Genomic DNA, 26,360 nt, shown 5'->3' with positions numbered 1-26,360 from the left:
CTGATGATGATATACTCCAAAGAAAAGTGTATTTCAGTGCCCTCCTGTCTCATTATGACATCTATCTTTTCGTGATATATGATGCCTAGAGAGAGAAAAATGTCCTGCCAAACCTGTCCGCCCAGCCCTATCATACTAAAAGGCTGAAATAAGTTACTTGCCAAGAGCAGAATTACATAAGAAGCAAGAGACTGAAGAGATCAGATGCAATTTTTTATTTAAAAAGCTGCAAATCAAACACAGACAAATTGTTTGTTTGTATTTTTAATAATTTTTGTTAAAGATTTGTGAGTGGTTCCACAGGACTTCTTCATTCTTAGAAGTAGCTTGAGTGAAGCGGGACTGGACTTTGATCAAAGCAGCTTGTCTATAAGCATCCTCCAAATATTGCTGCTTTTAATAATGTTTAAGAGTCCACCCTTTCCACCTTCCTAAGCTGCTTTTAAGTAACAAGTCAGAAGACACAATCAGATCTGCTTTATTGCAAGTCATTTGGGCTCAACGCTACTTGAGAACCTTCGGTGCTTCTGTTTTAGCATCTTAGAAATGCAGGATATCCCCTAACTTTGCAGATGCTGAAAGGACTAAAATAACCATTTTGTTAAACATAGGAGGATTAAGTCCAAAAGGTCCTGTGCTTGAATTCACTTAAATTCAATACCAAAATAAAGCAGATGAGCATTGCAGCCATGGAGGAAGCAAACAGAAAATGATCTATGAGGCAAGAAGGCCTACTGCTTAGCCACGGTAGCACCCGTTTCTCTGGAAATTGGCAGATCTTAATATTTTAATCAGAAGCCAATGGTAGCCCTATTCCATCTTGTTTCACGTAAGCTTATGGATGATCCACCATTAAATCTTACCCGTTTTTCCTTTTGGGACATCACTATGTAGCCTTCTCACTCTCTTCTGGTGCATATTGGATTTATACACTAGTTAGCAACAAAGGTGTAAACAAGCCCTTCATCAACATTGTTGTAACAAGGTCCATTTATCTAATCTTTGAATATTTTGACAGGTATTATGTTTAAAATCTATGGCACAAATGGAGATACTATCCCTTCAAGAGTGGTTGAGGGCCGACAAGCCTTTCATTAACTAAGAAGAGATTTCCTTGGCCCAGTGGAGTGAGAGCACTTTGCACAACTTGCATTGTATGCTGAAGCAAAGCAAGTGTATGTGTAATTTTGTTTCGATACAAAATTGTGTCGTTTTTATACAATATGTCATAGAGGAGGGAATTACGTATACCTTACAGGAAAAAAATTCTTATAAAAGACGGCACAAATCTATGCTGAAAGGATATCATTCAAACTTAATCCAACTTTCCCCAAAGAAATTAGAAGTTGTAGTATTCATTTAGAGGAGCCTTTGTTGAAACAGATGCTTTACCTGTAGTCTAGCACCTTTGCACTTTAATGTGGTACTATTTGAATAATAATTCAACCTGTTTCGTAGTTACAAGTTGGGGGGGGGGGGAGAGTAAACCTTTCTCAGCCAGAGGGTCATATTTTCTTCTGGACAACTTTCCAGGTGCTGCATTCTTGTGGCAGGCAATGCCAGAGGCAAAAGGAAGCAGAACAATGGACATGACTCGTCTTTGAACACAGCCTACAGTTTAGTGCCAGTTCCAAACCACACACTCACCTCTCCATCTTCTATTTAAGCCAGCAAGTAGTATTACTAAAGTTCACTACATAACTACTTTAGGAGGGTGGGTGTCAAACAGGTGCAACCTGGGTAGAGGAGCAGCCTGGAGAGAGCCCCACGATCCATACAGAGAGCCCCCCGGGTCTGAAGGTTGCCAACCCGCTCTAGAGTGTATTTTAACCTTTGTATATACAGTTGGTACAGAGATTAGGCAATCCAGCTTTCTCAAAAACATCTGCTTCCACTGCTCATTATTCTTAAAGCTCCATGCACAAAGAATGAAAAAGCAAGACAAGGTTTGATATAAATATAACTTTACTTTGGAAAGTTGGTATCCAGCTGCCAATGGATTTCAAATCCCACGACATATACAGCTAACCAAGCAGTATCTACAGTAGAATCATCATAGCATGTTTATAAAACAGAAAATGTATATAGGCTAAACTACAAATCCCCCAGGGAAAAGGCCACAGACCCCCTTCTCTGTCTCAAAGCAAACTCCACACACGGAGAATGGGTAATATGGAACTATTGTGAACCTAAGATGGTTAAGCAACTTATAGGGCCATTTATTTATCTCTGTACCAAGCTAAACCTGGACCTTGTTCAGAAAATGTCCTGGTAGAATAGGGTTGTGCTTTCCATCTTCTCACCCTCAGCCCAGCGTAAGGGGAAGAGGATCATTCACAGCCCAGTAAGTTCAGACTGGAGCTTGAAAATGCCAGTTCAGTGGAACCCACTCAAAAATCTTAGCTCTGCAAAAAGTGCAGGTGTAGCTTCAAAGCTGGGTCCTCTCAAATGGAGGACTCCTGTTGCCACCAAGATGGAAAAACACTAAGCAAAATTCTAAGTCACCCCAGGGAACAACACGCAATGGCAGACCCAGCCACAGGAGCCTGGCTTAAGTGTTATCAGACTGCAGGATCAGCATTAAGACAAAACCACACTCACTCAAAAAACCTTTGCACCCAAGAAGGAATTGGTCTAAACCAATGAAAAAACAGCAACAACCCAAGGAGGGAGGGAATTTAAAACAAATAAATCAAGTTCATAGAGTTTACCAAGATCACACACTTCTAAACTATGTATTTTTAAAGGAAGTAACTAAAAGCATGGATTTTTTTTTTAAAAAAGGTAATTTACAAATTAATCATAACCAAAATAAGTACACAGACTTAATGTTTAAAAAAATAAAAGCAAAGTCAGATTGCAGGGGAGGCAGAGTCATGTCTCTACCTGGGGGCCGCAGGAGCAGAGTGAAGGTGACAGGCTGCAACTGACCAGGACCGTGTTTTCCAACGTGACACAAGAGTTCTCTGTTGCCATCTTCTTCCTCTTTAGTAGTTTGCTCTATCACACTGCAGCAATCCAGAGGCACCTACAGAATGCAAGTACATTCCTTCGCTGGAAAAAGTGTTAAGGCAAGACACTCGTATCTCTAGAAGGCAAGGCCCTTGCTCAACAGGACCATGCAAGTAGAATATACTGCAATAAGAGCACAGAACAGGAAGGAGCCCAAGTAGGGAAAAGGCATCCAGATTCATTTTGGTCCAGCTGACTGAGAGGCAGTAGGGAGCTGTCTGCAGTTTGGTGGTGCTTCTCCTGATTGTCGAAATAGCCTCACTTAGGGAAAAGGGGCATTTGCTGCAAAAAGCACCAAGGGTTCATCTTCAAAGCCCAGGGTGTGCTTGAACTGGATCCCATGCTCAGAAGCCAAGTCCTCTGCACAGAGTCTTAAAACCAAGTCTAAGCAAAACATTAAAAACATTTTTACAAAAATTTACATATTTGGGGAAGGAGAAAAGTGAGTGCTTCTATAGGAAACTGATTAAAATATCCTCTTTCGCTTCATATAGGAGTCTGCGTAGTGCCCTCCCAGGCCTTGAGAATGCTGACCCACATAGCTCCCTTCTGGGCTGGGTTCTGGGGATGGGAGCAGGTGGGAAAAGGCCCGTTTCTGGCCACCAACCGGAGTCTGCAAAAGCAATGAGGGGGAAGAGAGGCAGAATTAGGGAAATGACAAGACATGGAGGAGCTAAAGGTTTCAAAGTTCAAAGCGCTACCAACCCACCTTTGAGTAGGTGCTGTGTGAGTGACTTGTTGGTCCTAGTCCCATGATGCCATCTGCTGCACTCACAGGTGGCATCCCAACTGCCTGGAAGAAAAGGCAAGAGTAGAACTAACATCATTTCTGACTGCGAGGCTGACACCCCCCTCCACTACCCAGCATGATACTATGAAAAACACTACACTGATAAAGGCAAGATGTCAGTCCTTCAGGGATATGGAGGCAAAGCTAGGTCTCACAAGTGGCCTGAGTGAGTTGGCTTGTTTGCTTAGCATGGCTGTAAACCTGCCCCCCAACCTCTCTGGCTGTCCTGTAAGATTTCCTTCCAAATACTTTTTCTTTCAAGTTCCTGAAGAAAAGCATCCAAGAATTTCACGCTAACAAATGAAGCCAGAAACCCTCTGTGCAAAATAACAGCATAAAATTAGACTACCGTATTTTTCACTCTATAGGACACACTTTTTCCCCTCCAAAAATGAAGGGGAAATGTTTGTGCGTCCTATGGAGCGAATGCAGGCTCCTTGGCTTCAGCGAAAGCAACACAAAGCCTCCAAAGTGCAGAAGGAGCGCTCCCTCCATGCTCTGGAGGCTACACGTTGCTTTTGCTGAAGCCTGGAGAGTGAGAGGGGTCGGTGCGCACCGACTCCTCTCACTCTCCAGGCTTCAGAAATAGCCGCCTGAAGCCTTTGGAGCACAGCAGTACCTCGCACTGTGCTCCAAAGGCTTCGGGTTTCTTTCGCTGAAGCCGGGAAAGCAAGACTCTCCTGGCTTCAGCGAAAGGAACCCGAAGCCTTTGGAGCACAGCGCGAGGTCCCGCTGCACTCCAAAGGCTTCGGGTGGCTATCCCTGAAGTCTTTGGAGCGCAGCGGGACCTTGTGCTGCGCTCCAAAGGCTTCGGGGTCAGCTGCGCAAAGCCTCCGCAGGGCAGCGGGGTGAAGGCTTCCCCCTTCAGCCCTGACACTGATTTGATTCAAAATATTTTTTACTTGTTTTCCTCCTCTGAAAACTAGGTGTGTCCTTTGCTCGGGTGCGCCCTATAGAGCGAAAAATACGGGTAATTTAGTTTGTATCTTGGGGTCAATCTACAGAAGGGTCTGCAGTTGCAGGTTTTGAGACTGCTAGTAATACAAGAACAGATCACTACGCTTGCCAAGGCATGTCCATCGGGATCTTGCACTTTAAACGGATCAATGCAAGATCAGAATGCTTTTTAAAAAGCATCATCAGTTTCCAAAAGGTTTACAATGTATCATGGGGTCTGCTGTTGGCAAAGCAAGCCCCGAGCACAGTATAGGCACATAAACTAGTTTTCTTGTTATTTGGATCCCATTATTATACTAATATTTTCCTTCTTATTCCAGGCTCCAGGTATTGTTGGGACTACAATTCTTGCGATCCCTGACCAGCAGCTGTGATGGCTGGAGCTGATGGGAGCTAGAATCCAACAACAAAATAGATTCTCTATTCCCACTATAATAATCAAAGCAATTCCATGTTCACCTTTTCTTTTACAAGATCTGCAACTCAAGCACTTTGTGGGTTATATCTGAAAGTGTCTGCAATCTCCCTTGATCATATTCTACTGAGGTTTGGCCATTTCTGTGTTGTCATAGGGAAAACTAGTGGCCACAGACTCAAGTGAAAAGCATGGGGGATGCTTCCAGACAGCCAATGAATGAGTTTGTCTTTATTTGTTTTTATTTATTCCGTGTTCTCATTTTGTATTTTTATGTTGTGAACTGCCATGTGATCTTGAGGTGAAGAGAGGTATACAAATTTAACAGATAACAAAATCAAAATGAGACCACAGCAGCAAGTGACTGGAGCTGTTTGTGTGCCAGTGTAGCATCCAAAACCATCCAAATTTGCATCCTAACACAAAGCACAGCTGGCATTATGGGAAATCTTACTTTGTTTAGATGGCTCTGTCTGAGCCCAGCCTGAAGGCCGCTGGTGAAATAGGAGCTTGGGGATCCAGAATAGAACGGAGGCAGAGGGGCTCCAAGGCTGTTCCGTTCAAACCCAGGTGATGACACCTGGAAAAGGAGAACAAGATTCACACCGGCTCCTTGTATGCAGAGCTTCTCACACCCCTCTCCATACTGTAGGACAGCAACAACTAAAAATGACTGAGCCTCTCCCACCAGCCTATGCAGCACTTCTAAGTGACAACTTGCCTTGGAGAGGGAGAGAAAGGAGGATGGCAGCAGGCACTTGTCACCAGTTCAGCACTGCAGGATGGCTAGAAGAAAGAGTCCGTTTCCTGCCCACAACCTTCCACAGCTCTGTGCCCTCCTTGTGCATTCTTCTACACAGTTAGCGACCGTTTCAAGTATGGCTTGCTCTTAACCGCCACGTTTGTGGGTGTTCCTTACCAGACCATCTTCCATGCACATTAAACTAGCACAAATCACAACATTTCATAACAACAAATCTCATACTTATGGCACTGCAGCATTCTAAACCTACTGCCTTTCATTGGATGAGGCCAGGAGCCAACATTTTTTAGTGCCACCATATCAAATCCAACACAGTATTTAGGAATATAAATATGACAGAGGCAGCTCCCTTGGGACTAGCCCAGGGGTAGCCAACACGGTGCTCTCCAGATGCTGCTGAACTCCCATCAATTCACACCAGCATGGCCAACGGCCAGCAATTATGGGAACTGCAGTTCAGCAAGGGCACCATGTTGGCTGCCTCTGGATCTACCCCATCCAAGCTAGGTAGAGGCATTTAAAACAATGGATGTTTACCTTCTGCTTGTTGTGTGCAAATCCACCTAGCTGGGGCCCTGTCTCTCTGGCCTGCGGATACATTCGTGTTCCCAAGTCCTTTTGATAGAAAAGAGAAAAGGCAGGAACTCTTTAATCCCGAGTTGTGTAAACTGGATATAATGATGCTCCAAACTTTTCATAGCTGAGTTGGTTAAAGCATGGAAGCTCAGGGTCCCTTCCAACTCGGATTCTATGTCATTTGAATTGATATGGTCACCAATGAGAACTAGAAATCTGTGCATACAGGAACATAACATTTATTTCATAAAATCAACATTGCTTGATTGCAAAATAACCTCAAAGCATTTTACAAAAAGATAAGGCAATAAACTCAATAAAAAATTACAACCCTAAAACATACAAAAGGCAAAGTACTAAAAGAGATTAAAATTACACCTTAAGCATCTGGGCAGGCTTGTCTAAACAAGAATGTTTTTAGCAGATGCTGCCACACAGAATAATAATACAGAATGAAGAAGCAGAGCCTAAAGGGCATTAAGATAAATGAAAGCAACTCCAGCGCTTTAACCTTGCTGTTTATATTCAGAAGCCATGGCCATAATGGATCTTCAAGTACTCACTGGCTGGTAGTCAAAAGCACAGCCGTCTCCTGTCAGCCCAGAAGAAGGCAACACAGCATCAGATAGGGAGGCCTGTGGAATTCTGGGATTTGAAACATTGCCCAGTACACCAGTCTTCAAGCTGAAGGCTTTGTTGGCCCCACCTACAAAGACAAAAGAGCTGACTATCATCATGCAGGCAGCACGGTAGAAGAACCAGGGATAGGAAAGGCTTTGTCCTACTCTAGACTCACCTCAGGGCTGCAGGAAACACCCTCGTTGTCTAATCATGCAAGGCCTATAGCTGCAGGCAGAAAGAGCACTAAAAACTGCCATGCCTCTTACCCATCCTGCCTCCATAAGACAGCTCAAAACACACCAGAAATTAGATTTTCTAGCAAGTACTAGAGGACAGTTTTGTACTTTTATTTCCCCTTGTGCCAAATAAGAGATGGCATTCAGATAACTTTTATTCAGTGTAGACCCACTGAAATTAACATGTCTAAATTTAGCCCATTAATTTCAACAGGCCGAATACCACTTAAGATGTGGCCACCTTACCTCCAGGCTTGTTCGTAGGGAGAAGACTTTGCAGATTTAAGTAAGGATTGAGTGGAATCTTGAAGTCTTTGGGTGGCTCTCCTAGCAGAGAGACCTGTAAGAGAGGCAACAGTGAGACCATTTCCTAGAGGTTTCCAGCTTGTGCCCCTAACAAAGGCGAATCACACATTGTGTGATTAAAAAGTTAAACAGTTTTATTTTTTGAAGAAAAGGTGGATGCATCCTCTATTAAAAAATAAAAAGTTAAAAGTTAAGTCCAGCGTTGGCGCTTGGTGAAGTGATCTATTGGTTTTAAAGAGATTCTCAGCAACAGACACTTGGCAGTTTTTCTTCTAATAAAATGTGCGAGAGGATATACATGCTTTTGACATACTGATTACAGAGGTGTGTTCAGGCTAAACACAGTGCCTACACTATGCTGAACATCTTCCAGCTGATCACTTGCAGCCCCATTTTGAAAACCCCTGGAGTCAGTTATGCTATAAGGGGCTCCTCTTGGCAGTTCCACCTCCTGAGGGATATACCTCCCTCATAAGTTTGTTGTGTGTGGCCCAGGGGGAGAGGGCCTTCTCTGCGGCAGCTCTGAAGATGAGGAATCTCCTCACCACAGATGTGCATCTGGCTTCTTCACTATACAGGTTTTGGAAATGTTCTTTACCCTGGCCTATGCTATCCAAGATAGGTGTTTTCAGGGCACCCCCTATTCCTGTGACTGTAATTTGCTTTAACTGTTTTCAATTCTGAATTTTAAATTGTTGTGACCTGCAGCTGAAGGGCAGGTAATAAATTTAGTGATAATAATATCTAGAAGTCTAGGAACTGGTTACGTTTCTATCCAGTTGCAACAGTTTCAACCCAGGGTTTCAATGCAGGCATGAGAACTGAAGAATTCAAAAGCAGGAGGAGAGCTGCAAGGGAATAGGTACAGGAAGGAAAAGCACAACTGAAGCTGTCATGCAATATAAAAGCACTTCAGTCAAGACCCTCACATGTTTCTAAACTACAATGATGAAGGACAGAAAAGCACCACATAACATATACTCAGATTTTCAAAAATGTAAACCTTCACAAGGTACCAGATTCCTCACAAAAGTTCGCTGATAGCCTCACACTTACCCCAGATGATGGTGGCCCATTCTCTGTCTGCTTTGGCTTCTGAAGCCCACTGATCACAGACCCCAGGATAGAACTGGTGAGGCCTTGTAGCCCAGGTTGGGTCAGGTGGGGTCCTATCACAGAGTTCTCCCTCTCCATTCCCAATGGTCCCAGAAAGGATGGCAAAGGCAGGTTTCCTGAAGGCAAGATTGGAGACTTCACAGGTCCTGGAGCCATGTCAGAAGGTAGGGAGCCACCTAAGGAGAGAACATGCACCCAGGTGAGAGCCACTTCCTAATATAAAGTAGTTTTGGAACCCAAGTCATCAGGTTGGGCCAGTCAATTTACTGTTCAAATGTTGTCAACTAACCACTTCTTTAAGGTTAAAATACCTTAAAGAGTAGAAGGTCATTTGCTGGGCTTTTGCCAGTGAGTAAGGGAGTAAAATGGGGCTACCCAACCTGGTAGGGATTTATACATAACCTGCTGGTCTGAGTCCTTTCCACAGGAACAATGAAAAGCTCCAATGGGGGCAAGAGGACAATGGGTGGGGTGAAAGTTTGCTACCACCTTCAGCAAAGGCATGGGTGGGGAGACTCCTTCAGACAATGCAAGAAAGGTAGCAAACCCAACTCTCCTTGTGTGTTGCTCAGGTTGCTGGCTTCCTGTGGAGCTAAAACTCAAAACATCCCTTCATTAAACACTACGGGACTCACTGCATGGAAGGAGTTAATTTGCTCCCTTCCATGCTATCGTGCTCCGAATGAGGACTTGCTGAACAACTTGCTGTGCAACTAGCCTGAAACCTCTCCCTTCCTCAACAACTGAGGGCCTGAGGATATACTTGTTTGATCTGTTAGCAGAGTTCTTTGCTCCGCCGATCTTGCGACATAACTTCTGTGAGGAGTGGCGCCACCTACCTAATTTCCACACAGGGCTGCAGGAGCTACTCTGAAGTGAAGAGAAGTAAAAATAAAATGCACAAAAAGATTTTTCATGGGCCAGAACAAGCAGAACATAGCTGAAGAAGCAACTGTTGTGGCTTGCGAAAATAACAACAGTTACTGCAGTTGCTGTAGGAGTAGATCTTGATGAGATGAAGTTGCTGTGAGGTGCAGCACCAATTATGCTAAGATTTCAAACAAAAAAAATATTTTGCCCTCTCACTACAACCCAAAGCCTTCTATTCAAAGGAGAGTCTGCTATACAGTAACCCAAACAAATACTCTCCCTTCTGTTATGATGAAAGAATTCTGGACTTGGATCAGCAAAGTAAAAATCACACACAGCTTTATTGCAGTCCATAGACCCAAAATACAAAGTATAACAACAGTATATATTAACAGTTATTAAGGTGGTTTCTCTTCAGATCGTATAAATCTTCACCTTTTACTAAAAGTAAAAATCTGCAAAGTAAGTTAAATGAGAAAAAGAAGAACAGATAAGCTATATTTTGTGGTCAGTTAGTTTCTGAAAGAATCAAGAGTTTCCTTGATCCGTAAGTTTTTCCATACTTTCACTGCCTAGGTATATTGACTTTATAGAACATGATTTCCCTAGCTTCTAGTAGAAACCATCACTCAAAAATTAAATTCTGGAGAGGATGTTGTTATGACCCTATACCACAAAGCACTTACCTGAGGACATCTCGCTCAGTAACTGATTTCCTGTCTGAGAAGTTGGTGTGTTTTGCATTCCCAAAGCATGCTGCAAGGAACCCAGTGGAGACTCTCCCAAGATTCCTGGTTTCTACAAACAAATCAATATGTTCCCACAATTAAGACAGGAAACAAGACTGCGTGTGATAAAAATCCAACACACTCAAGCCAATAACCCACTACAAGCCACTAATCTCAAGCAAGGCAATGCCAAAGGCAAACTGATCCAAATGGTTAAGGAAAAAGGGATCAACTACATAAAGCCACATCACTCATGTCTCTAGAGCAGTGGTTCCCAAGCTTCCCCCCCCCCTCAAACGGACCACTTGAAAATTGCTGATGGACCACTTAATGATTTTTCTGCCTGTTGCAGCAATTGTGCTGTGCTAGGTGATGTATGGTTTTAAAATTAATTTTTTAGTATTTCTTTTATTTCTAACATTTTGCATTCTATTAAATTCAGACTGTAACACAATAAAGTACAATACAGTGGTGCCTCGCAAGACGAAAAGAATCTATTCCGCGATTCTCTTTGTCTAACGGTTTTTTCGTCTTGCGAAGCAAGCCCATTGACGGCTTAGCGGATTAGCGCTATTAGCGGTTTAGCGGCTTTTAGCGGCTTAGCGGATAAGCGGCTTAGAAAAAGGGGGGGGAAAACCCGCAGGAACTCGCAAGACATTTTCGTCTTGCGAAGCAAGCCCATAGGAAATTCATTTTGCGAAGCACCTCCAAAACGGAAAACTCTTTCGTCTAGCGAGTTTTCCGTCTTGCGAGGCATTCGTCTTGCAGGGCACCACTGTATAAGAATCTAAAGAAGCAGTAAAAACACAACTGAAAACCAGTATTACTATTTAATGCATACATGCTGCAGACCACCTGAATGCAGTTTACAGACGCTGGGCAGATCCTTTTGCTAAACCAGTGCCCAGGTAACTGAATACCACTGGACACTCCTGGCAAGCTATGTTCAGATACAGAACAGCCTGAGAAAGATGGAGCTTTATAGATAGGAAAGAGGTGCACCAATGTCTTTCAGGTGGACTTCACAGGACTTTGAGGTAAAGACTGAGTGAGTTTAGCTGTTGCAAGTGGCCCAAATGCAACACAAACAGGATTCTACAGCACAAACTGTTAGCTTAAATTCCAGCACACTCATGGCCTTTTCCCATTCTCCAGCTGTTCTTCTACAGCTGTATTTCCATTTCAAAGCAACCCTCAGAGAATCCAGTACAGAAAGTCCTGGCTGCTAACTTCCTTGCATCACTGTTCTGAGTATACGAGTTACTATTATTTGAAAGATCCTGTACAGTGATAGTTGGGATGGATTTTGCTGTTCAGCTGCAACAGGGACAACATTAACAGCAGGCAAAACCACAACATTCAAGGCTATTTAATTCCGATGCAACTCCACCCCAACCATGGCAAGTTCTAATAGTTGTTTGTGGCAGATTCTTCCATCAATGGTTGGGGGCAGCAAAGCAGAATAGAAGCCTAGAGAGCTATGCTCTGAAACCCATCTTGTTGAGAACAAAAGTCTGAAGTTTGATAAGCAATGGTTTTCAACAAGGAGGCACCAGGAAGAGGTTTACCCCATCCAAATTCAGAGGGCCTATGTCAATCCATTTGGGTATACTTCCAGAAGGAGATGGAGATGTGGAAAACAGACCTGTTCATATTATTATTTTTTTGCAGCTCTACCTCTTTGCCCTCTACTCCACTGCTCCTTGTCAAATAATGCTAGATATTTGGAAAACTTCAGACCACCATGTACAGAATTGCTCCATCATGCACAATTAATTTTGCTCCACAACGGTACAGCTCAATTGATGGTGCATAGGCACACAGCACTCACTGGAATAAGTATGTTCCCATTCAGCCGTAAGGAAGTGAAGAGGCAGTGAAGAGGACTTGCATACTGACAAGAGCGCTCCTCATCAACCAAGAACCCTCTCTTTATCAGAAAACCTTCTACTAGTCATGCTAAATGCTACCGCAAGCCAGCCCCCCTGAAACTATGGGGTTTAAGGCTTAAACAGAGTGAAGTCCTAGATCTAGGGGGATGTCTTGCACAACACATCCTCCCCAGTGAGACTAGAATATGATTAAAGCTGGAGGATGGTCCCTGCAGTGCACCTTCATGCAGCGTACACACAATAAACACCCACACACAAGCAGCATGATTTTCACACACAGGTCTGGCCTACCACTCACATGGAATATGGCCTGGTTTTCCTTGTTCTGCAGGAGTTGTGTCCAGACCTGGTTTTGGACTAAGAGCAAGTTTCCAAGAAATGCCTTCTGGAGCAGAAAGCAAATAGAGACCAGAGACAGGGTTACTAAAAGCCAAGAGAATTAAAACAGGCAAGAAAAAAACAGAGAAGGAAGTTGGAAAGTAAGAGCCTGCATCAAACTCCTGCTGTTTGCAAAGGCAAGCCACCCCAAGGACATTTCTATTACCAGGAGATCAAGCAGACTAGATCTTGCCCTGTAGGAACCAGATGAAACCACAGCTGATAAAATTCTCCCTGCCATTTGGCATAGCATTGCAACTGTACACAGAGAAGCTCCAGTGAAGAATTAAAGAATAGATGCAACTAGATTCTTTTGAGTGTGAGGCTAAAATGAGTTAGGCTGCTGGTGAGTAGTGGAAGAGAATGATCCCCAGGTATAACCCCAAGGTACTTGTTTCCAAAGCAGTTGCTGCCCCTGCAGAGATATGTATCTGTATATAGAGGGTGTTTTTTAGGAGCGGAGGAGTGGGGGGAGAGAGAGACAAGGAGATTGTTCTTTATCTTCATGCAATCTGGAACACCAGCCCATCCATGGATAGGGCAAAGATTAACATCAATGTTATTTTACCTGCATCACTGAATGGCAGTTACCTGTTGTGCTTGTGTCTGATTTTGAAGCGCTAGCTGAAGCAGAGCTGTGGACAGGGCAGGGTTGCTTAGCAGGTGCACTGATGGAGGGGCTCCTAGGATTCCTGAAAAAGAAAAGGAAAGTTTTAAAAACTCTTCAATGTAATGGGGTGGGGAATCCCTTAGCCACCTCTCAAAATACTGCAGTAATGCAAACTGAACCAAAAAGAACAGCCCAAACCGTGAAACCCTTCATCTTTTAAAGTTATCAGAATACCTTATTCACTTTTGCTTTTGATGAATGAGTCCAAGTTAGTTCCCCCCCCCCCTTGACAGCACTGGTTTGTTAGGCACAAATCCTCACATTAGACAAACTACGAGTAAGAATGAACACCATTTTGGTTGCCTCTTGAAGAACTCTAAAGCGCATACTACATCTGCAAAAGTGCCATCTTATCCATTTTGTATCCAACACAAATATTTGGTAAGAATTCAAGCTCTTTCTGATCTGAGGAAAGCTTCCCATCTTTTTGAACCTGCTCTTCTACAGCCCAAGATAAAAACAACAACTATCATATCTGTATTGTGAATACAAATGATCCCTGTCTGATTGCAGCTCCAATCAAGTCAGTGACAACACATCTGGCCACTAGCAGATGCCACTAAAGGCTGAGGAGATCTAACATACTCTATGGGCTCACAGTGGGAGGAAACCCCAAGATCACATAGCTCAATACCAAAGGTGCTTTCAGAGACATCCTATTTGAGGGCCACTTACGAATACTTGCCTTGCTTTCCTCCAATGGCTCCATGAAGGAGAGGGTTGAATAAGAGCTGGACTGACGTAGGATTCCCTAAGCTGTTCAGAATCTGAAGAAGATTGGGCTCAGGAAGAAGCCCTTTTCCACGGTTAAGTGCCTGTAAAAGCAACAGCAGCAAAAAAAACACAACAAAAATCAAGAGGCACCCGGACTCACTAACTGATAGAAGAACCTTTTCATGATCATGACTCTAACCATGCAGGAAGGGAGCATCCGAGTGTACAGTTAAGGTTTCAGCTCACAAAGTAATTAACAGTTTACAACACAGAACACTTAAGACAGACAGCCTGCCACATTGGGCCATTGGAGGGGGACCTTTGGGCTTCTGTGAGCTGTATTTTGTCTCGATTCAAACGTGTACCCTTGTAATGAGGTGAGCTGAAATGTAATTAAGTTACTCTCCTTTTTACTTAATGAGTCTATCAGTATCAAACCATCCACACAATACAGTGGATGCCCATATAGAACAGATAATGGCTACAGGAGGAAGCCTTGTTGATGAGCAGAAATTTGTTCAAAACCAAAACAATGGAGGCATTGTGTCAGTCCCTGGAGATGTAACACCCAACTCTGGGCCAAAGTATAAACCTCTTAAAAAGATACAGGCATGAGGAGAAAGGTGGATAAAGGAACAAAAGGTGGTACAGTATTGGCAAGGAGATGATTTCAAACTACCCACAGGAAGAGGCATCATTTAACATATTTATACCACTTGCTATGAAGAAAATCTCAGTGCAGCTCACAACATAAAACCATACAGTAATTATTGTGAATTGAACCTTACTGTTGCCTGTGCTGCTATCAGAGCAGCTAGCATGCTTCTCCCAGGAGGGCCTGGAGCACAGAAGGACACTCTGATGTGGTTTCCAGCAAGTGGCAAGCCATTGGTGGCCTCTTGGACCATCTCTGCTATCTCAGCTGACTCGTACTCAAGGACTGCAAAGCCCTTTAGCTGCCCATCCTGACCACACGCCAACTACGCAAAAGGAAAAGAAGGCAGTAAGAAGGTGACTCGGCACAAGAGAAAGAGGACATGGCTGCTTTATATGCTTTGAGCCAACCAAGCTGTTCTACCCGGACACTGAGGTCCAGCACCAAGGGCCTTCTGGCGGTTCCCTCACTGCGAGAAGCCAAGTTACAGGGAACCAGGCAGAGGGCCTTTTCGGTAGTGGCGCCCTCCTTGTGGAATGCCCTCCCACCAGATGTCAAAGAGAACAACAACTACCAGACTTTTAGAAGACATCTGAAGGCAGCCCTGTTCAGGGATGCTTTTAATGTTTGATGTATCATAGTATTTTAATATTCTTTTGGAAGCCGCCCAGAGTGGCTGGGGAGGCCCAGCCAGATGGGCGGGGTATAAATAATAAATTATTATTATTATTATTATTATTATAACCTACAGCCTCAGGGAATCCCAGCAAGATTCTGCATCAGTAAATCCTCTTGCGCTTAGGACAGGCGTAGTCAATGCGTACCTTCCAGATGTTGAATTCAAACATCCATCAGCCCTAGCCAGTATGGCAAGTAGTCTGGGATGATGAGAACTGTAGTCCAACATATGGAAAGCACCACAATGGTTATCTCTGGCTTACTGGGACATGTATAACCTCATTTTGTCAAGAGAACCAAGCTACGACAAGAGAATTGCTAGGCTAGGGGCGAATGACAGAACAATCTTACAGCAACCCCCCACAAGAGTCTCATTAGCACAATCACAACAGCTAACCTCATCCCTCTTTTGCCTTAAGGTTGGTAACCAACAAGCACTTTCCCCCTCAAAAAGTCCAACAATGCAGTCAAAGAAAACACTATGTTGCAATTCACATTTTGTTATATGGAATTGGGGGGGCGGAGGAAGGTGAAGTTATAGCCAATAGCCCTGTTATTAGCATTACCAGACTGTTACAACAGGTAATTTGGCTAATTATATCCCATTTGCACTGATGGGGCTTGTGCAGCTTTTAAAATATGCAACTGCCTGAGCCAGAGTCTTTTACATTTTCTACCCAACAGATTAATACTACTACTTAAATTGGTGTGGCAAACAGTCTACTAGTGTGGCTGCATCTGCTGCTACAGCTATCAGGTGACAAAAAGGATATAGCCCATCTCACGTTTATAGAAAACCACAAAAAATATGGAGGAGACAGGTGCCAGTACAGTGGTGCCCCGCAAGACGAATGCCTCGCAAGACGGAAAACTCGCTAGACGAAAGAGTTTTCCGTTTTGGAGGTGCTTCGCAAAACGAATTTCCTATGGGCTTGCTTCGCAAGACGAAAATGTCTTGCGAGTTCCTGCGGGTTTTTTCCCCTCCCCCCCCCCTTTTCTAAGCCGCTTATCCGCTAAGCCGATAAGTCGCTAAAAGCCGCTAAACCGCTAATAGCGCTAATCCGCTAATCCATCAATGGGCTTGCTTCGCAAGACGAAAAAACCGCTAGACGAAGAGAATCGCGGAACGGATTCTTTTCGTCTTGCGAGGCACCACTGTATATAGAATTTGAAGAGAGACTATCTGTGGCCACAGAATGAGACTTCTATGTTCTATACATTTCCTTGACCCTGGCCAGAAGTGCAGTCTAGTCAACATGGACTACATGATCCTTGTGATCCCTTCCAACTCTACATTTCTTGTTACAGTGGTACCTCTGGTTACATACTTAATTCGTTCCGGAGGTCCGTTCTTAACCTGAAGCACCACTTTAGCTAATGGGGCCTCCCACTGCTGCCGCACGATTTCTGTTCTCATCCTGAAGCAAAGTTCTTAACCTGAGGTACTATTTCTGTGTTAGCGGAGTCTGTAACCTGAAGCATATGTAACCCGAGGTACCACTGTATTCTATGTTGAGCACACAGAAAAACAAACTTTTTGCTTTGGGGATAGGTTGTGTGATTCAAACAAATAAATTTCTTTGAGCTGGAAATTATGCCAAATGTTAATCCCCTGGCAGTGAGTGACCAAGCACTTAGGGCCAGCAGTAAGTTTCTAAATTTCATTATTGAAGAAATTTGTGACACAACACTGTTGTGCTATTCACAGAAGCAAACTGGAAGGGGTGGCAGCCTGATCTTTTGTTGCTTCAGAAATATCCTGGTAAATGGATTCTAAAATAAGTGCAATAAGCCTGTTGTGTGAAATTGCTTTGAGTGCTGCACTAAATTTCGTTGTCCCCGAGAGGGGGCAATGACAATAAAGATATTATTATTATTATTATTATTATTATTATTATTATTATTAAGGACAGGAAGGGCAGCCCTCTTCCCTGTGGCCCAAGGTGCTTACCTGACAGAATGTTGGAGGGCAGATGGCAGAGAAGGTCTGCCTCAGTTCTTCTATGTCATTGTAATTGTGTGGCAGTTTATCTATACATAAGCACTTTGAATGAATGAGGTCCAGGGTCAACTGGTTAACATCTGTCCAGTGAACATACAGAGTCCGTGTTCCCAACTGTTTGCCCAGCAGGTCAGATTTTGCTCGGGCTGCTGAATCCTTTTTCATGTACTCCACAAAGCCATAGCCTTTGGAGTGCCCCGTCTTCTCACTATACACCAAGAAGCAGCGTTCCAGGTTCCCAAAGGGCCGAACCAGGTCCTCAAACTGTTGCTGCGTGTAAAGCTGGGGCAGGTTGGCAATGCAGAGCAAGGCATCTGTAGGTTGTAACTGCACTGTGATCTCTTTGTCTCGCAGCTTGCTCAGATGGAATTGCTTAATGGCCGATTCTGCCTGTTCCCCATTCAGTAACGTGACGAAAGCTGCAAGAGATCGAGGTTATGTAAAAGCTATTGACAAGACGTTATATAGCAACACACAAGTCAATGCCCACAAACCTCTGCATAGATTTCAAGGTGTATACAGTCAATCACCATTTTGCACTGAGGTTCTGTTCCCAGCACACCGCATATTGGTATGCCCCACCCTGTTGTGCCTCTGAAGTGTTTAGTGATGTTTTGGGGTCACTTCTGGGTTCGGTGCTGTGCAAGCATGCACAATCATATGTCATTCGGATGCACGTTAATTGGTTGTTGTCTGTACACAACAGAATTGTCATGCTGGACTAGGCAGAAAATCTACCCTGTCTGGCAAACTGTCTTTAGTTGTGGCCAAACAACAGATATCAAGCACAGCATGACGCAGACCACTATTTTCTTTTCATTGCCAACATCTGACATTCAGAGCTGGAAGATGCTGTAATAAAACTAACTGCCAGGGACATGATAAATTAATATTGTTTACCCCAAGACTTTTAGGTGCTTACAGTGTGAGTTACACGTCCAGTTTAAGAGCACATCTGTGGTTACTCTTGGTGTTTCCCCATCCTAAATAAATTTTGTGCCTTTTATAAACTTGCTGACTACTCTGTTCAAACAATATACAAGTGACTTAAATTTGCTGATATTCATCCCTTGCTAAGTTTGCTTTCTTCCCTCTTTTTTTGTTAATGTATTTACACATACATCTAAATTCCAGTTTTACTCCATTTTAAATTAATATTTTATTAAGAGATGCTTGAGTCCGGTCAAAGGCAACTATGGGGTGTGGCGCTCATCTAGCTTTTCAGACTGAGGGAGCCGGCGTTTGTCACAGACAGCTTTCCGGGCTTCTGGAACAACGGGACACCATTACGAGTGCCAGAGCACACGGAAACCCCGTTTAGCTTCCTACCGCAGTGGTACCTATTTATCTACTTGCACTGGTGTGCTTTCAAACTGCTAGGTTGGCAGAAGCTGGGACAGAGCAATGGGTGCTCACCCCATGGTGGGGATTCGAACCGCCAACCTTCTGATCAGCAAGCCCAAGAGGCTCAGTGGTTTAGACCACAGCGCCACCCGCATCCCTTGATTGATGTTAGGATTGATGGGATGAATGGCCCACTAGTAGAACCACCAACCTTCAGGCATGCATGCCAGAAGCTCTTCCTTTTCATGAACAATTTCTAATGCACAACAATACTATACTGTTTCAACAAGGAAGAATATATGTGTAGCCTTGCCCAACCTGTAGAGAGTGAGTTATGGATATTCAGAAATGAACAGAAAAAGCCAATGGTGTTATTTCCAGCACAAAAACCAGATACCACCATATAGCACATACAAGACCTCATGGGGCTCCTGGGCTTCTAATTTTCCAAATGAAGTCACTAGCCACCTCACATATGGTTGAATGTGCAAAACTGAAGGATGATCACACACAGAGGACAGTAAGACCAAGACAAACAAAATGTCCACACCAGTGAGAGCAAGCAAGAAGAAGATTAGAAAAGACCTCCACCCACATAAACTATGTGCATCAACCCAATATTTTAGTTACCCATGAATCTGCATTCAATGGAAATTAATTGAAAGGGGCTGTCCATTCAGCTAGGTTCAGCAGATTATTTTCTATTTGTCAAGCGTTTAACAGAGCCAACCCACCCTATGACAGAAAGGAGAATTCTGTAATGCTAGTTTACTTACCAGTTCCCTTGTATTTATCCACAAAACAGTACTTTAGTTCGTAGTCACTCAGCAGATCATGAACTTCCTGTGTAAAGTCAACAGAAGAAATCCAGTTTGAGCCAGAGTGGGAAACTTTACCTCTTTCATCAAAAGGAATCCCAGCCACTTCCCCCACTCCAGTCCACAGAGGCCAGAATCTGCCCAGAGGATAGTTTCAGCAAAATATACCCAGTCCTCATTCCTGAAGCCACTCACACCCCACTGCTAAACTGTAGAGCATGAAATGAGTATTTCATTTTATAGTAAAAGCTGCATCCACGTCCTGGCAGCAACTCCAGCAAAGCCTAATCAATGCTTTGAGCATTTCCTGGTTCTGGAATTTTTATCTGAAGATTTATCTTGCAGGCTTGGACAAAGTCCAACTAAATATGCCACACAATTCAGGTTTTCACAGAACTGGTTTGAAAAGCTCTCCCTTGTTGAGCAGAAGAGTAAAAGTTTGGCAACACTGTGTGTGTGTGTGTGTGTGTGTGTGTGTGTGTGTGTGTGTGAGAACTGACAAAAATAGCAAAAATGCTCTGCTCTTAAAAGTCCCCTTTCTGGGTTCAAACTCAATAATATTACTGGCCACCCCTCAAATAAAGTAATCAGATACACATTTTGATCCTAAGTCCATAAAAGCCCTATAATAATCAAATATGGTTTTGGGAAGTCTTCTTAAACAAATAATTCTTTGTTAAAGTGCTTGTAACTTCAAAACTGAATGTGATAAAGTCCCTCTCTGTTTTATATGGGATACATTATTAGAAAATTATTGAATAAGCTGAGGATTGTGTTAAGTCACATTAAGAATAACTTTACTGTAGTGTGGTCTGAGAATCCCTGTTGCCAGTTTATAATAAGGTTTGGTTGACATAGGCTCTTTTCCTTTTCACATGATATATCTGAAATAGTAAAATATGTTTAAATGTTGTAATTTATTCTGAACTCATCCATTCTGAGATAAACGAGGAACAAACTTACCTGCTCAATGGATATGTTTTGGATATGCTATATTATTATTATTATTATTATTATTATTATTATTATTATTATTATTATTATTATCATCATCATCTGCCCATCTGACTGGGTTGTCCTAGACACTCTGGGCAGCTTCCAACAAATATAAAAGCATAATAAAACATCAAACATTTAAAACTTCCCTATAGAGGGCTGCCTTCAAATGTCTTCTAAAACTTAAAGGGTTGTTTATCACCTGGATATCTGATGGGAGGGTGTTCCACAGGGTGGATGCTACTACTGAAAAGGCCCTGTGCCTGGTTCCCTGTAACTTCACTTCTCGCAGGGAGGAGTTTTCTGCACTGGCTCCCCGTTTGTGGAATGCTCTTCACAGGGATGGTAATCTGGTGCCCTCATTATATATATTTAGGCTCCAGCCAAAAATGTTCCTCTTCAACCAGACCTTTGGCTGAACAACATTCTACAGCCTTTTAAATGTGCATGTGGGGGGTATTGTTTTGTTGTTTCAGTTTTAACTATTTATTTGTGCTTTTATCTTGTATTTTTATCTTGTGAATAGCCCCGAGATCTTTTGCTGAAGGGCGGTATAGAAATCTAGTAATAAATATTGTCTCAAGGTATAATTCACAAACAAAACTGGCCTACGTTCACCATTACAGTGGTGCCCCGCAAGACGAATGCCTCGCAAGACGAAAAGGTTTTCCGGTTTTCGAGGCGCTTCGCAAGACGAATTTCCCTATGGGCTTGCTTCGCAAGACGAAAACGTCTTGCGAGTCTTTTCCCTCTCCCCCCCCTTTTTCTAAGCCGCTAAGCTGCTAATAGCCGCTAAGCCGCTAATAGCGCTAATCCGCTAATAGGGATGCTTCGCAAGGCGAAAAAACCGCTAGACGAAGAGACTCATGGAATGGATTATTTTCGTCTTGTGAGGCACCACTGTATAAGGATTAGTTGCCAAATGACTTTGTGTTGATGGAATTAAAAGTTTTTCAACTAAAAAAGATGTTTGAATAGAAGAGAACTAGAAGGCACTATACCTCCACTTAAAGATGACATTATGGTCTGTATTTACTGAGGGAATTGCATAATCAGCATAAATCATCAACAAGAACAGCTGGCACCACAGGAGATCAGCTTCCTTTCCAGACTGCAGTCTTCCTGAACAGCAGCAAGCCAATATTTAGCATGTGCTTTATGCTGCCTGAGGCAACACTTTCGCTTATTGCTCAAGATACTTTTCACTTCTGGCAAGCAGGTGTGCTGAACAGGTTACCTCATTTGAGGCATGTGTGATCTTTTCACAGAAAGGAGTCAACCTCGCTCAAGGTCAAACTCTGCCAAGCCAGCTAGCTACACCATTCTGACCATGAGTGCATAGTTGGATAAGCAAGACTCTGGTTTGAAATGTGCCTCCCAGAGGCAGCTTGAAACACTCCAATGTACTCTTCCAACATAAACCTAGCCAAACTCTAGGGCAAGGGTGTTACTGACGCCCTTGAAAAGGCAGACATTCCAATTAAAGGCAATTCTAGAAGCCTGCCTCTGATACTTTGGCAGCAATCAATAGGGCTTGGGAATCAAGTGACCTCACCCAAACAATGAGGACAGGTCACAGGGTCAAACCTTTACCTGGTGGGCTGTTCAACTGTTTCTATGTAATAATGTAAAATGTACACAATGAGGATTTCCTATGAAGTTCCACTGTCCTTTCTAAAGTTCAATTGCCTTTCCTGATCAGGCAATTCACCCCACTACAGGATGTGGATGCTAATGTAATCCTCACAAGAATTTTTTTTTTTAAATGAGACATTTATACAGAGGTGCATCTTAGAACCTATTTATGAAACATGTACAGTGGTACCTCGGGATACATACGCTTCAGGTTACAGACGCCGCTAATCCAGAAATAGTACCTCGGGTTAAGAACTTTGCTTCAGGATGAGAACAGAAATCGTGCTCTGGCAGCGCAGCAGCAGCAGGAGGTCCCATTAGCTAAAGTAGTGCTTCAGGTTAAGAACAGTTTCAGGTTAAGAACGAACCTCCGAAACGAATTAAGTACTTAACCCGAGGTACCACTGTATCTCTAAGAAATGGTATCTATCCATTTAGGAGTTTCAGCCCACCTATAGTGGGCCGAAACTCTCTGCTTTGCTTACAGAGCTCTGGGAGACACCAGCGAGGCTGGCGAGTTCCCACAAGGACCTCACAGAGACCAATAAGCAAAGTGGAGAGCTTAAAAGCTCTTTCTGTGCCAGGAAATCTAGCACAAAAGGAGCTTTTAAGCTCTCCACCTTGCATGCAATTAATTGGTGGCATTTCAACCAACCGTCTTTCAACTGCTGAAGGTTGAAATCAGAGTTCTTCCGGCTTCAGCACTCTCCCCTCAGGTCTCTATGAACTAAATCTGAGAATGTGCATAGATGCCGTAGATTCATTACATTTCTAGTCCACCGTTCATCCAACTCAAGGTGGGCGATGACTAGACAACCCACACTTGATTAGTTTCAGCAAAGTTAATGCATCACATGTTCTGTGACACATCTTGAAAGAGATGCAAATATGTTAACACACACAGACAAAATGTTAGCACACTGTTTCCTTACCACTGTATTTCCCTTAACAGCTCATTTGTTTCCTCAAAAGCAGACAACTATGGCCAATTTAATTTACAGTTCATAGAGAAAGGTTTTCAGCAATGTACAATGGTGTCTTGTGTGAATAACTTGTCATCTTCCTTCTGTGTTAAAACTGCTGCTCATCAACCTCACTAAGTGGATGCCAACTAATTCAAGAAAACAAATATCTCTTTCTAGTAATGTACGCAGCAAAACATAAGAAGCCCGCGGGCACTTTAAAAGCCAACGTATTTCTTACTGCTTAAGTTTCAGAGTAAAAGCCACTTCAGCAGGTACATCACGTTACTCACTTGACAGGTGACAGGGTTATAGAAGAAAAAAGATTGAACATTCTATCCAATACAAGAGAGCAGCAGTACATGTGTCAAAGTTCTTTAGAAAGTCCAAATGTAAACAAGATAATAAGCATTTTTTCACCAACATGAATGGTTATCACCAGTGACTGCTATTGTGACTATCTTGAATGCATGTGGACTCTGCATAGAAATACCACACCTACTAATGCCCCTGGCACTTCTTCACCTTTTAAATTCACAGTTTACAACCCTAACTTCTGGTTCCTGCATTTAAAAACACAATGCATAGGTTATGGGAATGTACTGTGCTATTATTATGTATGGTGACTTGACTTTATGATGGTTTAGTAATGATTCACTGGTTGTTGAGAGTGAATTTGGTTAATTATTATTTGCTGATAATTTGAGAATGATATTTTGTCTAACAGATTATTGAATATTACTTTATTTGATAGAACTTGTTTATTTTAAGTTGTTCTTTTTATTATGACTTATTTTCATTGGATCAGATCATTATAAGACATGTGATCCTGGCTGTATATTCTGTTGTTTCTTCAGCTTGTAAACCACCTTGAGTACAACAATACAGAAAGATGGCGTACAAACTAAAGGTGTAGTGAAATATATCGATGATACATAAAGGTAAAGGTAAAGGTACCCCTGCCCGTACGGGCCAGTACATAGCTGAGGACAAAACAATGCACAACTGAGAGGTCGCCTCCAGACCCATAGGATTATGTGCATTCTTCTACAACAGCCATAGAAACAGAAAATATTGATGATGTGTCTCGCTCAATTCAGACATCATGCTGAATTATGGTTATGGCTTAGCTATAGTTTGTGGTATGGTGTCCAAGCTGACAAAGTTGTGGTGTATTGAGTGGGCAGGAAGTCAGATACAAAATCCACGGTCTGAAGTCTCAGTTACAGATAGGTAGCCGTGTTGGTCTGCCATAGACCAAACAAAATAAAAAAATTCCTTCCAGTAGCACCTTAAAGACCAACTAAGTTAGTTCTTGGTATGAGCTTTCGTGTGCATGCACAATTCTTCAGATACACTGAAACAGAAGTCACCAGACCCTTCTATATAGTGAGAATTTTTTTATTTTGGTCTGAAGTCTGTTTGTGAACCATGGTGTCTGAGTGCCTGTATTGCAGAACACACATCTCTTCCCACTAGCAGCGCGTTCAGAACATGCCCTTCCTTCAGCGAATGTGTGAGAGGCCAAAGTGGCTATACCTGCTACACACACACCCTGGACACCAGCTCTTCCTCCCCTGGAGGCTGCACATTCAGTGTCTGTGTGAAAGGGATGTACAAGAGCCTTGTTTGCGTACAACTATACCTGTGAATCGGGACGCGGGTGGCGCTGTGGGTTAAAGCCTCAGCGCCTAGGGCTTGCCGATCGAAAGGTCGGCGGTTCGAATCCCTGCGGCGGGGTGCGCTCCCGCTGCTCGGTCCCAGCGCCTGCCAACCTAGCAATTCGAAAGCACCTCCGGGTGCAAGTAGATAAATAGGGACCGCTTACCAGCGGGAAGGTAAACGGCGTTTCCGTGTGCGGCTCTGGCTCTGGCCAGAGCAGCGATGTCACGCTGGCCACGTGACCCGGAAGTGTCTCCGGACAGCGCTGGCCCCTGGCCTCTTAAGTGAGATGGGCGCACAACCCCAGAGTCTGTCAAGACTGGCCCGTACGGGCAGGGGTACCTTTACCTTTACCTTTATACCTGTGAACAGAAAATACATTGCCATGTTGGCAGGGGCCCATCTACAAGGTGTCATCCAACTGCCCCTCAGGTGTTCACTGTGTGTGTGAACACCCCTTAAAATAGCTGAACAACATGTCAGACTCCCATTTGCATCTGTACTGGGTTGCAGCTGGGGTGTGAGTTTGTGAAGGGTTTGAATACCCCCCCATACTCCCTACACATAAAACCCTATGTCAGAGAGGAAGTTCTGCGCTAACTTTTCCTTGGCAAAACAAAATAAAAAAATTCCTTCCAGTAGCACCTTAAAGACCAACTAAGTCAGTTCTTGGTATGAGCTTCCGTGTGCATGCACACATGTGTATCTGAAGAAGTGTGCATGCACACGAAAGCTCATACCAAGAACTAACTTAGTTGGTCTTTAAGGTGCTACTGGAAGGAATTTTTTTATTTTGTTTTGACTATGGCAGACCAACACGGCTACCTATCTGTAACTTTTCCTTGGCAGACTAGCTTTGTTTGCAAAGATCTATTTCTTGAAGGCTGGAGAAGATCCACAGTTTGCTGAAGGAAATGGTACAGCCAGGAATAGATAAATGACCAAGGGCTTTTTGCTCGCCTGTTCCAGCTCTTACTTGCAGTGATGATGCTTCGCTAGCAAAGGCGAATGACCTCACCCGGATCTCGAAACTTTTGCAGACAGCGCTTTTGAAAAGCAGTAGCGTCAGGTGCTGGGAATTGAGGTACCTGAAGGAATCTGTGTATCTGAAGAAGTGTGCATGCACACGAAAGCTCATACCAAGAACTAACTTAGTTGGTCTTTAAGGTGCTACTGGAAGGAATTTTTTTATTTTGTTTTGGGAATTGAGGGTCCACCCTCAACCAGAGGCAGATTAGTTTGCCGCTTTTTGAGAGCGAAGCAGGCTTGAGGGTTCAGCAGAGCTCCTCCGCAGGCAGGAGAAGGTGACGGAGAAAGGCGGCGGGGGGGCGGGGAGAAGGCTCACCTGGTTAGCGACGTCGGCGGGCAGCCCCCGGATGAGCACCTTGCGCCGGTTGCGGAACTGCCGGGCGCTCCTCTCCAGGCGGCTCCTCACCTCGGCCGGCTCCAGGCGAGGGAGCTCCTCTTCGCGGGCGCTGGCCGGGGCCGACGAGGCAGAGTCGGCCGCCGCCGCCGCGGGAACCCCCGCCACAACCGCCGCCGCCGCCATCTTGGGAGCCAGCCG

The 26,360-nt window shown here is 43.6% G+C and overlaps 1 protein-coding gene and 1 long non-coding RNA gene across 4 annotated transcripts; one reads left to right on the top strand and one right to left on the bottom strand.

Annotated features, from left to right (window-relative positions):
* The first annotated feature begins 607 nt into the window (after positions 1 to 607).
* Positions 608 to 2,774, top strand: LOC307206801. Its single transcript, XR_013834507.1, has 2 exons — positions 608 to 1,674; positions 1,862 to 2,774. It is a non-coding gene; the product is annotated as an uncharacterized lncRNA (long non-coding RNA).
* RAVER1 (ribonucleoprotein, PTB binding 1) lies at positions 1,948 to 26,360 on the bottom strand. 3 transcript variants are annotated; one of them, XM_079960029.1, is made up of 15 exons: positions 26,142 to 26,360; positions 19,500 to 19,566; positions 17,329 to 17,798; positions 14,833 to 15,024; positions 14,016 to 14,145; positions 13,252 to 13,352; positions 12,581 to 12,667; positions 10,349 to 10,460; positions 8,733 to 8,968; positions 7,617 to 7,710; positions 7,077 to 7,219; positions 6,475 to 6,552; positions 5,629 to 5,754; positions 3,722 to 3,805; positions 1,948 to 3,625 (listed from the first exon to the last, which is right to left on the bottom strand). In XM_079960029.1, the coding sequence occupies exons 1-15, from the start codon at positions 26,343 to 26,345 to the stop codon at positions 3,479 to 3,481; spliced, it is 2,271 nt and encodes a 756-aa protein (XP_079816155.1). In that variant the 5' UTR covers positions 26,346 to 26,360; the 3' UTR covers positions 1,948 to 3,478. The 3 variants fall into 3 exon arrangements, with proteins under 3 accessions (XP_079816155.1, XP_079816156.1, XP_079816157.1); XM_079960030.1 differs by having other exon boundaries at positions 12,581 to 12,664; XM_079960031.1 differs by lacking the exon at positions 12,581 to 12,667.

Source organism: Podarcis cretensis (genome assembly GCF_951804945.1).
Source record: "Podarcis cretensis genome assembly, chromosome: 17".
Classification (NCBI taxonomy): Eukaryota; Metazoa; Chordata; class Lepidosauria; order Squamata; family Lacertidae; genus Podarcis; species Podarcis cretensis.
The sequence above is the reverse complement of the archived record's forward strand: the minus strand, read 5'-3'. Positions and strand labels throughout refer to the sequence as shown.